At 41.5% G+C, this 13,342-nt stretch overlaps 1 protein-coding gene across 1 annotated transcript; it reads right to left on the bottom strand.

Annotated features, from left to right (window-relative positions):
• Positions 1-3,357: 3,357 nt before the first annotated feature.
• LOC311143488 (T-cell surface antigen CD2-like) lies at positions 3,358-5,458 on the bottom strand (the record flags this gene model as incomplete). The annotated part of the gene is given in 5 exon segments (XM_084179314.1): positions 3,358-3,546; positions 3,695-3,827; positions 3,830-3,936; positions 4,074-4,361; positions 5,407-5,458. Coding segments are annotated over 5 exon segments (606 nt in total). The 3' UTR covers positions 3,358-3,520.
• Positions 5,459-13,342: the final 7,884 nt, after the last annotated feature.

Here is a 13,342-nt window from a genome sequence, read left to right as displayed (position 1 = left end):
TGTGCTTGTTTTTGTATTGTGCGGGGCTCATTTGTAAAAGAGACTTTAGTCTCAATGTGACTTCCCTGTTGAAAATATATTAAATATATAATTAAATATTACACCCTACCCACAGGTCTCACACCCACATTCACCCAATTATACCCTCTGTCATTCACAGAGGATTATTATGGTTTCATAACCACCTTGAAACTATGCACTTTTCTTTCTTTCTGTGTCTGTGTCTGTGTCTGTGTCTGTCTCTGTCTCTGTGTCTGTGTCTGTCTCTGTGTCTGTGTCTGTGTCTGTCTCTGTCTCTGTCTCTGTCTCTGTGTCTGTCTCTGTGTCTGTCTCTGTGTCTGTCTCTGTGTCTGTGTCTGTCTCTGTGTCTGTCTCTGTGTCTGTCTCTGTGTCTGTCTCTGTCTCTGTGTCTGTCTCTGTCTCTGTCTCTGTGTCTGTCTCTGTCTCTGTCTCTGTCTCTGTGTCTGTCTCTGTCTCTGTCTCTGTCTCTGTCTCTGTCTCTGTCTCTGTGTCTGTCTCTGTGTCTGTCTCTGTCTCTGTGTCTGTCTCTGTCTCTGTCTCTGTCTCTGTGTCTGTGTCTGTGTCTGTCTCTGTCTCTGTCTCTGTCTCTGTCTCTGTCTCTGTCTCTGTCTCTGTGTCTGTGTCTGTGTCTGTCTCTGTGTCTGTGTCTGTGTCTGTGTCTGTCTCTGTCTCTGTCTCTGTCTCTGTCTCTGTCTCTGTCTCTGTCTCTTGTTGGGATCTATTTTCTTATAATTAGATGTGATGCCTAGCTTAAAAATAATACATTAATGATTAAACATAATAGGTTTGTGCTGTACTGATATAGATTGTTTAACATAACAAGCTGTGACTAATGTGAGGAACCGTTAGGGAGGAGGCTGAGATAGACTTGTGACACACACACACACACACTGCCTCTTTGTTAAACCGCTCAAGGACATGTGTACTGCAACAATGAAGAAGAGGAAACTATGTCTGAGGGTTGCTGACTCTCGAGACAAGTAAAAAAAAAAAACTAATGCCCGGCAACAGTGAAGCGCCAAGAGGCTGGGACCAGCCTGAGCGGCAACGATAGGTTGAGTAAGTCTAAACCACGCTCAGCCTCTACTCTGATAGGCCTGCCTGGAGCAGGAACTATCTCTGTCAGAGTATCAAAATAAGAACTTTGGGTTGGGACAGTTAGTTCTTTGTTTTGCCCTGCGAGGTGTTACAGTGAACCCGTATATACGAAGATTGCATTTACCATTTATTCGCTTGATTAATTATATTAATAAAAAAGCTGAGAATATATTCAGTGACTTAGTGTTAAATTCTGTTCTGATACCAGATTCGAATTACGCAACTTAACAGTCTCTCTCAAACACACACACACACACACATACACTTATGTATCTCTCTGCACTGCAGAGCATGCAGATTATTTGTCTTGCATGTGTGGTATAGAGATCTATACACCCATGATAACTCAGCCTGTTGAGTGCGCTGGAGGGGCAGGATGTGGTGTGTTTCTGAGAGACAGGCTGAGCCTCAGTGGCCAGCTGGTAGAGCACGGCGCTTGTAACGCCAAGGTAGTGGGTTCGATCCCCGGGACCACCCATACACAAAAATGTATGCACGCATGACTGTAAGTCGCTTTGGATAAAAGCGTCTGCTAAATGGCATATTATTATTATTATTATTATTATTATTCAGTTAGAACAGGAGGACCCCAGGCACAACCATACAGGACAAACCACATAGCTACACAATACACAGACTATAACACACAATATATGTATTAACTACATTACCTATAGGAACACATCAGATGAACAAGCACTATATGTTTCAAAATATCAAAGATATGTATACCTCTTCATCTCATCTGAAAAATATCTACAAATATAGCTCCCTGATTATGATGCTATAGATGTCAAATGTCATGATAGCGACTTCTGATGTAGTACTAGTAAAGTCAGGTTAGTGTTACTTTATGAGCAAAGAATATAGATCTGACAGATACCACTTTTGTGACTACAGGGGTAGTTAGGGTTAAGAAGAATTCACACATGCTTGCACACAAACACACATGTCTAATTCCTGTGGTTTCATGGTCCTGTCACCTGGGCATTGGTATGAGCTGAATCTGAGCATCATCTGGTGCTTGCTGTGGAGGCCTGGGTCAAACCTGAGGTCCGAAGTTTGGTGTGGCCTGAGACGCAGCTCTGTTCTGGGGCCGGGGTCGGCTTTGGGCCCTTTGTTGGTGGTGGAGGGATGCTTGGCGTGTGGGCTGGGTGAGGGGGGCCAGTCTCATCTCCTCCTCCTCTACAGGGGGACATGAGAGAAGAGAAGACATCTGGGTAAATCAGGGGCAAGGATTCATGGGTAATGGAGTTAAATGTTGGTATATTGTGAGTAGCCTTGTGTTTTATCATAGTTTCATCATAATGTAGATAACGTGTGTGTTTTATCATAGTACTGTTTCATCATAATGTAGATAACGTGTGTGTTTTATCATAGTACTGTTTCATCATAATGTAGATAACGTGTGTGTTTTATCATAGTACTGTTTCATCATAATGTAGATAACGTGTGTGTTTTATCATAGTACTGTTTCATCATAATGTAGATAACGTGTGTGTTTTATCATAGTACTGTTTCATCATAATGTAGATAACGTGTGTGTTTTATCATAGTACTGTTTCATCATAATGTAGATAACGTGTGTGTTTTATCATAGTACTGTTTCATCATAATGTAGATAACGTGTGTGTTTTATCATAGTACTGTTTCATCATAATGTAGATAACGTGTGTGTTTTATCATAGTACTGTTTCATCATAATGTAGATAACGTGTGTGTTTTATCATAGTACTGTTTCATCATAATGTAGATAACGTGTGTGTTTTATCATAGTACTGTTTCATCATAATGTAGATAACGTGTTTGTTTTATCATAGTACTGTTTCATCATAATGTAGATAACGTGTGTGTTTTATCATAGTACTGTTTCATCATAATGTAGATAACATGTGTGGTTTTGGTCATGTGTGTTCAGTACCTTCTAGGCGACTCCTGTAGACCCACACCAAGGTGATGATGGTGATGATGAGGAGCGGACCACCTCCGCCAGACAGAATCAACACTATCTGCCATAGCTCCATCCCAAACAAGAGCACTGCAGAGGAATCATCATCCATCATCATCATTATAATCATCATCACCATCATCAGATATGTTCATTAAACGTAGTATGTTCCACACACCTGTACATTCAGGGTAAACATCGTCACTCTTCTCCTCACTGGCTTTAATACTCGCTGTACATGCATAACGGTCTTCAGGTTTGAGCGTTGCCTTGGTTACGGTCAAAGTTGCATCTGTCTGTCATTTTTTAAACATTTTTTGTCATTATGCAGACGCTCTTATCCAGAGCGACTTACAGTTAGTCTGTCCTGGCAGTTTGTTTCCGTTACGACTCCACGTCATGTTCACATTCACAGGGTTTCCCCCGTCACACCTCAGCATGACAGATGTTCCATTACAGGTGTGGTTTAGACACAGCCACTGGGAACACAAAACACACACACGTAAAGAGCACATACAGTATCTGCACTAACACTGGCTGTGAGTGTGTGAGTGTGTGTGTGCGTGCGTGTTTCACACACACACACTTGTGTAAACAGGTTTTTTAAACGTAGTATGTTCCACACACCTGTACATTCAGGGTAAACATCGTCACTCTTCTCCTCACTGGCTTTAATACTCGCTGTACATGCATAACGATCTTCAGGTTTGAGTGTTGCCTTGGTTACGGTCAGAGTAGCGTCTGTCCTGGCAGTATGTTTCCATTATGTTGCCACACTACGTTCACAACCACAGGGTTCCCCACGTCACACCGCAGCATGACAGATGTTCCATTACAGTTGTGTGTCAGATGGGGTTTAGACACAGGCGCTGAGAACACAAAATACACACACTGTAAAGTGCATGTATTTTCCCTAACACTGAGTGAGTGAGTTGAGTGTGTGTGTGTGTGTGTGCGTGCACACTGTATGTGTGTTTTCTATACTGTTTGTGTGTTCTTTACTTACCGAAAACACACAGCCGAGTTACGGTAGACTTCATGTTTTTTCCCAGGTTGTCGTAGATGGTAGCCTGATACGTCCCAGTATTATCCAGCTGTAGGTTCTCCAGTAACAGAGAACCATTCTTTGTGGTCTGGTATTTCTGCCCAGTATCCTTCTTGTTGTCGTAAACGATCTTAGAGTCATGGGTCCACCGTAAGTGGAATGACTGTTCAAGCAACTCCAGGCCCGGGTAGTCATGGTCAATCACCTTGGTCTTCCCGACAGCAGCGTACACACACTCCTCGTCAGCACCTAAACATACAGTGAAATGTACATTTACCATCAGCTACCGCTGGAGATTACTGTTAGTGTCAAATAACCATTAAGCACAACAGGATAAGTTATACTTAAATAACTAAAATAATTACAATTGTAAAAAAATACTGTAGGCCTACATTCTAAATAATAGAACAAATAGAAACATATGCACATCCAATCAGGTGTAGGACAGAAGAACGTATCAAAGAAAAAATTAATGTCCGCAACTCTGGTATGCTTCCATGGGGATTTAATCAGATGCACAACAAGGACAACGTTTCATTCCGAGTTGGATCTTCGTCAGGTCATACATACTAAAAACATTACATAAGTATGAATGTTATTAAAACATATTTATTACAACCCAGAATATATGATATGGCGAAACGAACTTGAGCTCGTTTTGCATTGATGATGATTGAGAGGGGTGTCAGTAAGACTAATCTCACAAAGCACCTCACATCTCTTCTATCTAGGTCAGGCGTTGGAGGAGAGATCAACAACTGTAGTTTCAATGGAAACAAGTCTATGACATCAAATCAGTAAAATGGTTATTTCAAATATTTTGTTGACAATTTCTTTGAGATGTAGGCTAGCTGAAAACGATGAAATAAAGACGTTCACACTTGGGTTCTGGTTTTCTCTACAGTGTTTAATGGATCCCTGTGAGCGAAAATAAGAGCATTTGTGTGCTGTTTTTTCGAAAGATTTAATAATATGCCATTTAGCAGACGCTTTTATCCAAAGCGACTTACAGTCATGTGTGCATACATTTTTACGTATGGGTGGTCCCGGGGATCGAACCCACTACCCTGGAGTTACAAGCGCCATGCTCTACCAATTGAGCTACAGAGGACCAATGATGATTTATTTGATTTTGATATGCATATTCAAACATAAAATATTGTGCAGTAATCTTAGTTTTACCCAACATCACCCAGACTAACCGCTAAACCATAAAGACAGACAGAATTAGATCAACTTAATCTTTAACACACAACAATAAAGATAAAAACTAAAAGGTTAAGTTCTAACTGACCTGCGAACCCCAGAGAGAGGAGGATAAGAGATATCAGCACCACCACAGTCATTCTGAAGGAGTGATTACACCTGCTACAGACTGGGTCTGTGTGTGTTAGCACTCTGTTCATCATTGTTCAGAGCAAGGGGACATCCTGTGTGTGTGTGTGTGTGTGTGTGTGTCTTGATCATGGCCTACACTTTTAGAACAAAGGGTGATGTCCCCATAGGAGAACCCTAGGAAGACACCTTTTTGGTTCCAGGTAGAACCCTTTTAGTTCCGTATAACCCTTTTGAGTTCCATGAAGAGCCATTTCCACAGAGGGTTCTACATGGAACCAAAAAGGGTTCTCCTATTGGGACAGTCAAAGATCCCTTCTGGAACCCTTTTTTTCCAAGTGATGGATCGAAATGTACATACTGGGTACCTGGAGGAAAATGGGGGAGGGTCATGCTTTTTCAATTTCAGTCAAAGGGATAATTTACTCGTTTTAAACTCTAGTCCAGGGGAGGGTCATGTAATTTCTAATTGATGACATTTCTATATTTCTCAGTGATTTAGAATTACACTGAACAAAAACATAAACGCAACATGCAACAATTTCAAAGATTTTACTGAGTTACAGTTCATATGAGCCCTTGCGACGAAAACACATACAATGGGGAAAAAAAGTATTTAGTCAGCCACCAATTGTGCAAGTTCTCCCACTTAAAAAATGAGAGAGGCCTGTAATTTTCATCATAGGTACACGTCAACTATGACAGACAAATTGAGAATTATTTTTCCAGAAAATCACATTGTAGGATTTTTAATGAATTTATTTGCAAATTATATAGTGGAAAATAAGTATTTGGTCACCTACAAACAAGCAAGATTTCTGGCTCTCACAGACCTGTAACTTCTTCTTTAAGAGGCTCCTCTGTCCTCCACTCGTTACCTGTATTAATGGCTCCTGTTTGAACTTGTTATCAGTATAAAAGACACCTGTCCACAACCTCAAACAGTCACACTCCAAACTCCACTATGGCCAAGACCAAACAGCTGTCAAAGGACACCAGAAACAAAATTGTAGACCTGCACCAGGCTGGGAAGACTGAATCTGCAATAGGTAAGCAGCTTGGTTTGAAGAAATCAACTGTGGGAGCAATTATTAGGAAATGGAAGACATACAAGACCACTTATAATCTCCCTCGATCTTGGGCTCCACGCAAGATCTCACCCCGTGGGGTCAAAATGATCACAAGAACGGTGAGCAAAAATCCCAGAACCACACGGGGGGACCTAGTGAATGACCTGCAGAGAGCTGGGACCAAAGTAACAAAGCCTACCATCAGTAACACACTACGCCACCAGGGACTCAAATCCTGCAGTGCCAGACGTGTCCCCCTGCTTAAGCCAGTACATGTCCAGGCCCGTCTGAAGTTTGCTAGAGTGCATTTGGATGATCCAGAAGAGGATTGGGAGAATGTCATATGGTCAGATGAAACCAAAATAGAACTTTTTGGTAAAAACTCAACTCGTCGTGTTTGGAGGACAAAGAATGCTGAGTTGCATGCAAAGAACACCATACCTACTGTGAAGCATGGGGCTGGAAACATCATGCTTTGGGGCTGTTTTTCTGCAAAGGGACCAGGACGACTGATCCGTGTAAAGGAAAGAATGAATGGGGCCATGTATCGTGAGATTTTGAGTGAAAACCTCCTTCCATCAGCAAGGGCATTGAAGATGAAACGTGGCTGGGTCTTTCAGGATGACAATGATCCCAAACACACCGCCCGGGCAACTAAGGAGTGGCTTCGTAAGAAGCATTTCAAGGTCCTGGAGTGGCCTAGCCAGTCTCCAGATCTCAACCCCATAGAAAATCTTTGGAGGGAGTTGAAAGTCTGTGTTGCCCAGCGACAGCCCCAAAACATCACTGCTCTAGAGGAGCTCTGCATGGAGGAATGGGCCAAAATACCAGCAACAGTGTGTGAAAACCTTGTGAAGACTTACAGAAAACGTTTGACCTGTGTCATTGCCAACAAAGGGTATATAACAAAGTATTGAGAAACTTTTGTTATTGACCAAATACTTATTTTCCACCATAATTTGCAAATAAATTCATAAAAAATCCTACAATGTGATTTTCTGGATTTAATTTTCTCATTTTGTCTGTCATAGTTGACGTCTACCTATGATGAAAATTACAGGCCTCTCTCATCTTTTTAAGTGGGAGAACTTGCACAATTGGTGGCTGACTAAATGCTTTTTTCCCCCACTGTATATGTGACATTTTTGAAAAAAATGAAGTAAACATCAGACATCATTATTTGATATCCTCTCTGTCAAATTAGGTGGTTTTGTGAGACTTTCATGCAATAATGAGCCAGTATTTTACATTTTAAAATAGGGTCATGCGTAAAAAAACGTTTATGTACACAACTAAGAATGGACGGACAAGCAATTTCATTTCATGGAAGGACAGGCAACGAAAGACAGAGGGCTGCGTGGAAACCGTATTAATCGTAAGGGACAAGAAAAAACAGAGAAAACATGTCCAAACAAAGGTATGTGGAAGAAACGTATATCAACCAAACTAACAACGTTTTGTTGTTATATGTTGGCTCGCTTGTGTAACTAGCCTGAGCTAAACATATCAGCTAATATGGTGTGTGACCATTCCTCATGTAGTGTAACCTAGACCGGGATATTCAAGCAGATTGTCTATCATCATTGTTACTGTTAGTTATGGGTTAATGGACCTGTATAGATGTTACATTGTTCTAGCTTATTTTTCTTTCTTATTATTAAAGTATTATTTATGCTAGGCTAGTTAGGGACATGAAGAGCTACTTCATACATTCAATAAGATGGGTGTAGAGAATTATACAGGCATCAGTTTATTTTTGTAGCTTAATGAGATATTAGTACCTGACTAGTACCTGAACCCGGGTCTCTGAGGCTGTCAAAAGTGGGATGGCGCCCTGATGAGAACATCATCAAAACTGTTAAGGCTATTGGTGTAATGTGTTGATTGACAAACACAGGGACTGAGATCCTGGTCAGGCAGAAATGATAAAATGTTGCAAACCTGGAGAATGTGTATCTGTGTAGTCTCAGCCCAGGAATGAGCAGGTGGATTATAATAATAATAATATGGGGAGACAGTAGGGAGAGCTGGATGTGGCTCTTCTGTCTACATTGGGTCCTCTGTATTTCATTCCTATTCAGATTAATGTAAGTTAATGTATGTGCTTTCAGTGGCCTGACTGCATACACACTGGGCAGAAATATATTCACAATGGGGTACTGGCTACTCGACCAGCTGAATTACACATTACCTCACTGATGTGGCCAAACTCTCAGGTACTTTACAAAAAATCTCTCTCTCTCTCTCGCTGTCTGTCCGTCTTTTAGAGGGGCTCCCTAACCCCAGCACACTGCTTTATACCAAAAGTGATGTTAGTGTATTTGGTTGAAAAACGAATTATAATTGTAAATATTGTTTCTGCCGTCCTTTATAATTTCAGCTGATGATCCTTGGAACATACACACCAGGCAGAGCCACAGCCAGTATGCGGGATGGAAGTCCTGGTCTGTCTGTAAGCTGAAGCATGGCGCTAGACCTCTAGCTCCCTAATTCTCAACCCACTACTTCCAGTAAAGAAAGAAAGATACAGCGGTCTGATGACCATGCTGGACTACCTGCCAGCTGCTGCATGTAGTCACTAGTATGTGAAGCTTCCCCAGAGGAATAGGCAAGCCAAAGTGGAAGAATCTTGTGTGTGTTACTTATTACAGTGAGTGTTTAGCCAACCTTCATGTAACATCCCTTTGCCATATCAGAGGTCCACATTCATTCCAAATCTGTTGCATTCATTGGTGTAGGCAAACATGCCTTTCAAGCCCTCAACTTGTCGTTCTTTGACAAGACTAAGTCTTGTTCAATGTATGAGTTTTGTTACCTCTTACTCTAAATTACGTGGTCATATGGGTGAAAAGTGTTGTCTGCCCTGTCACACTCCTTTCTGTTTGTTTTGAGCGGAACTCATTGATTGCAGAAGTGGGAACCACCTGTTTGTATTGGGTATATATTTTATATTATTTGTATTGCCTGGCAGGTTGGCGTTCCTTTTATAAGAGGACAGCCAGCGTGAGCCTCTCCCTGCCACCTCTTGCATCCTAGGATGACTAGCCAGATGAACCATAGCCCTTGCACCTGACTTTCTGTAGTCTTCACCCAGACACCTAGCCACTGACTCAGCGAGCCAGCATTGGCAGACGCATATGAGAAGCAGATGTGATTAAAGACCACATACCCTTCACAAGGACCAACACCAGACAAACTGCCAGCTCGACTGAACCCGTCAAGTCCTCTGCATTGGTGAGTCTGTGCAAACTGTGTGCGTGATTGAAACGTGGAGGGTGGAGGTTGAAACCGTGATTCATCCCTCAAGAGCACACTTCTCCAGCGTGCCAGTGGCTATCGAAGGTGAGCATTTGCCCACTGAAGTCGGTTACGACGCCGAACTGAAGTCAAGACCTTGTTGAGGACGACGAGTACACAGATGAGCTTCCCTGAGACGGTTTCTGACAGTTGGTGCAGAAATTCTTCGCTTGTGCAAATCCACAGTTTCATCAGCTGTCCGGGTGGCTCGTCACAGACCATCCCGCAGGTGAAGAAGCCAGAATTGAAGGTCCTGAGCTGGCGTGGTTACATGTGGTCTGTGGTTATAAAACCGGTTGGATGTACTGCCAATTTATCTAAAACGACGTTGGAGGCGGCTTATGGTAGAGAATTTAACATTCAATTCTCTGGCAACAGCTCTGGTGGACATTCCTGCAGTCAGCATGCAAATTGCACTCTCCCTCAAAACTTGAAACATCTGTGGCATTGTGTTGTGTGACAAAACTGCACATTTTAGAGTGGCCTTTTATTGTCCCCAAAACAAGGTGCATGATCATGCTGTTTAATCAGTTTCTTGATATGCCACACCTGACAGGTGGATGAATTATCTTGGCAAAGGAGAAATGCTCACTGACAGGGATGTAAACAAATTTGTGCACACATTTTTAGAGAAATAAGGTTTTTGTGCAAATGGAAAAATTGCTGGGATCTTTTATTTCAGCTCATGAAACATGGGACCAACACTTTACATGCTGTGTTTATATTTTTGTTCAGTGTAGTTTCCTATTAGGCTATATATCGATGTGTGCCCGATGCCGCCCCGCATCTCTCATTCTCCGCTGGGCGTGCAATATCAAGGCTATTTAGTGTGGTCTCAATCAATTGATCTGGCTATGAAGTGCATGCTCGGAGAAGCACAGAGCAGTTATATTTCTAAAATAGCTGCTGGGATGATCCGGCTATGAAGTGCATGCTTGGAGAAGCACAGAGCAAAGTTAAATGCAACACAATCTCACACTCTATTCGGGCAAATATGTACAAAAAATATTGCAGCAGATTCCGTGCGTTTTGTGTAGCTTAATTCATAGGAAAATACACAATTTTTTGTGTGACTTCATTCATAGGAAAATACATTTTTGGGGGGTACACTTCCGAATAATCTTTTGAAAGTTATTGGAGCAATGCATGATGGGCAATGTTGTTCTACACTGCCATTTTTTGTGTCCATCATTTATTTACATAGAAAACAAACGTTTTTTAATAATGAATTATGTTGGCTTACACTTATGGCACTTCCAAGGCCGTTTTATGATAATTATTAAGGTCGTGTCAATCATGTTATATACTTAGGCTATTGTAACATAGCATATGCCTGCATTGTAGCCCTACTGCCTCTGCCCAGAGGCCTAGGCTTTCATGGCAAGGCTGTTAGAGCTCACTTTGCCACCGTATGAGCCACGGTTAGAGTCCCTGTTGCAGCTTTCACTTTCTTCCGCTACATTGGTGGCAGCGTTAGGATCACGTCCAGCTCACATCTAGTGATGTGATCTGGTGGTGGGAAGCATTTTCACCACGTGTTTAAACTCGGCCTACTATAAACCACGCCAGCTTGTAGTCCTAAAACCCCAAAGTTTGTTACCTCTAGTTCTTCTGCCATTCCTATGGCTAAAATTAAAATGGGGAAGAATAGGGTTTTGGGATAAACGGCGAAAATAAGGTCTGAGGTTATTAACACAGGCTTAGGAGGTCTTATACGTTTTGTTTTATGGGATAATATCAGTCAGTTAACATGACCTTTATGAATGATGAAGTCTTTATGGGCTTCATGTGATTTTTTTATTACATAAATGCTTCAAAATTCACAAAACGTTATGTTAGTTGATGAAGATTATCTCATAGAGAAAAAATATATAAGATCTCCTAAGCCTGTGTTTAGCACACACCTTAATTTCTTTGTTTATCCAAAAACTCTATTCATTTTCCCATAGAGGTTTTGTCCAATGAACCATGGCGGAGTTAGTGCCTACAGAAAGACACCATTGCTATTGCTCTCTGTGTCCATTTTTAATGGTGATGGCTCGAAGGCATCCAGCTTTTGTCAAATGAATGTCAGGTTTTACGTTTCGTTGCAGGTTAGAAGAATTTACACAGCAGATTAGGATAATTAACGTAGCAGGTTAAGAGAATTAGGTTAAGGTAATGAAAAGGGTTAGTTTGACAAATTGTAGGTCCCTTCCTTCTAGCCATGTGAATATGTAATGGATCTGGCAACAAGAAGAAGAAGAAGAAGAAGAAGAAGAAGAAGAAGAAGAAGAAGAAGAAGAAGAAGAAGAAGAAGAAGAAGAAGAAGAAGAAGAAGAAGAAGAAGAAGAAGAAGAAGAAGAAGAAGAAGAAGAAGAAGAAGAAGAAGAAGAAGAAGAAGAAGAAGAAGAAGAAGAAGAAGAAGAAGAAGAAGAAGAAGAAGAAGAAGAAGAAGAAGAAGAAGAAGAAGAAGAAGAAGAAGAAGAAGAAGAAGAAGAAGAAGACGTCTGAAGTCAGCAACTCTACTCTAATTGGTCCTAACAATTTCTTTACGTTTTTTCTAGAGGCATGTGACACACCGCAAGAATACATAATGGATGAGAATGGACCATCAATAAATGGGTAAGATAGCCAGCTAGTTAGTTGGTTTGCAACACATCATATTTCTAGTGTTGCGAAGTAAAGAAATCCAAGCTCAATGTGATGCTTACGATTTCACAAAACGGTCAGCTAACGTTTGCTTGGTTGGCTAACAAATAACTTTAGGGTTAGCTAAAGTGTTTAACAGGGGAACGAGTTAGTAGTGGTTTTATATTATATTTACCTGCACGTATACTTAGCTAGCTAGCTACCTCACTGTATCTGTATTGTAGAGAGAAGAAGTGTCTTGCAAAGTCAAAGTCAGAGCTCCAGCAAGCATTTTAAGACATACATCCAGTGTACCAGCAATGTAAAAGTACCAAAACAACATATCACACACAGGACATTTCCTTAATCCCACCTGGCCTATCAGAGGTCAATATGGAGTTACCAGCATATTGCTTACACCTATCCAATACTTCCAGATCCACACAAGTTCCCAGGGGTTGATTTGGGTTTGTGGGATTATTGCCAATGGACCAAGACCCTGGACTCTGAGCCCAGGTCCAGATCAAGACTGCATTTATGGGCGTTTGAGTAGTCTTAAGGCCAACACCATAATAACAAGAGTCTATCTCTGCTATAAAGTATAGTAGGCCTTCTTATACTATGGTTAGTAGGGATCTGGCATTCTTGACCTGTCATTTCATGTAGGGCATTGGTCAGCGACACTGTTCCTGGAGAGCCACAGGGTGTGCAGGCTTTTGTCCCAGCTAACACTCTGGAGAGCTTGACCTCAAGCCTGCTTTCCCCATGGCTCTACAGGACTATGGTTGAATAGTGTGTACCGTCCTACGTATATGCTGAGAGCTGTTGCAGGTAGGCATGCTATATAATGAATATAAAACATAACTACAGGTATAAGGCTACTTACTATAGTCAGGGTTGGATAATGACCACAGGTCA

Source organism: Coregonus lavaretus (genome assembly GCF_964263955.1).
Source record: "Coregonus lavaretus genome assembly, chromosome: 16".
Taxonomy (NCBI): domain Eukaryota; kingdom Metazoa; phylum Chordata; class Actinopteri; order Salmoniformes; family Salmonidae; genus Coregonus; species Coregonus lavaretus.
This window is presented reverse-complemented; position numbering and strand designations above follow the sequence as displayed.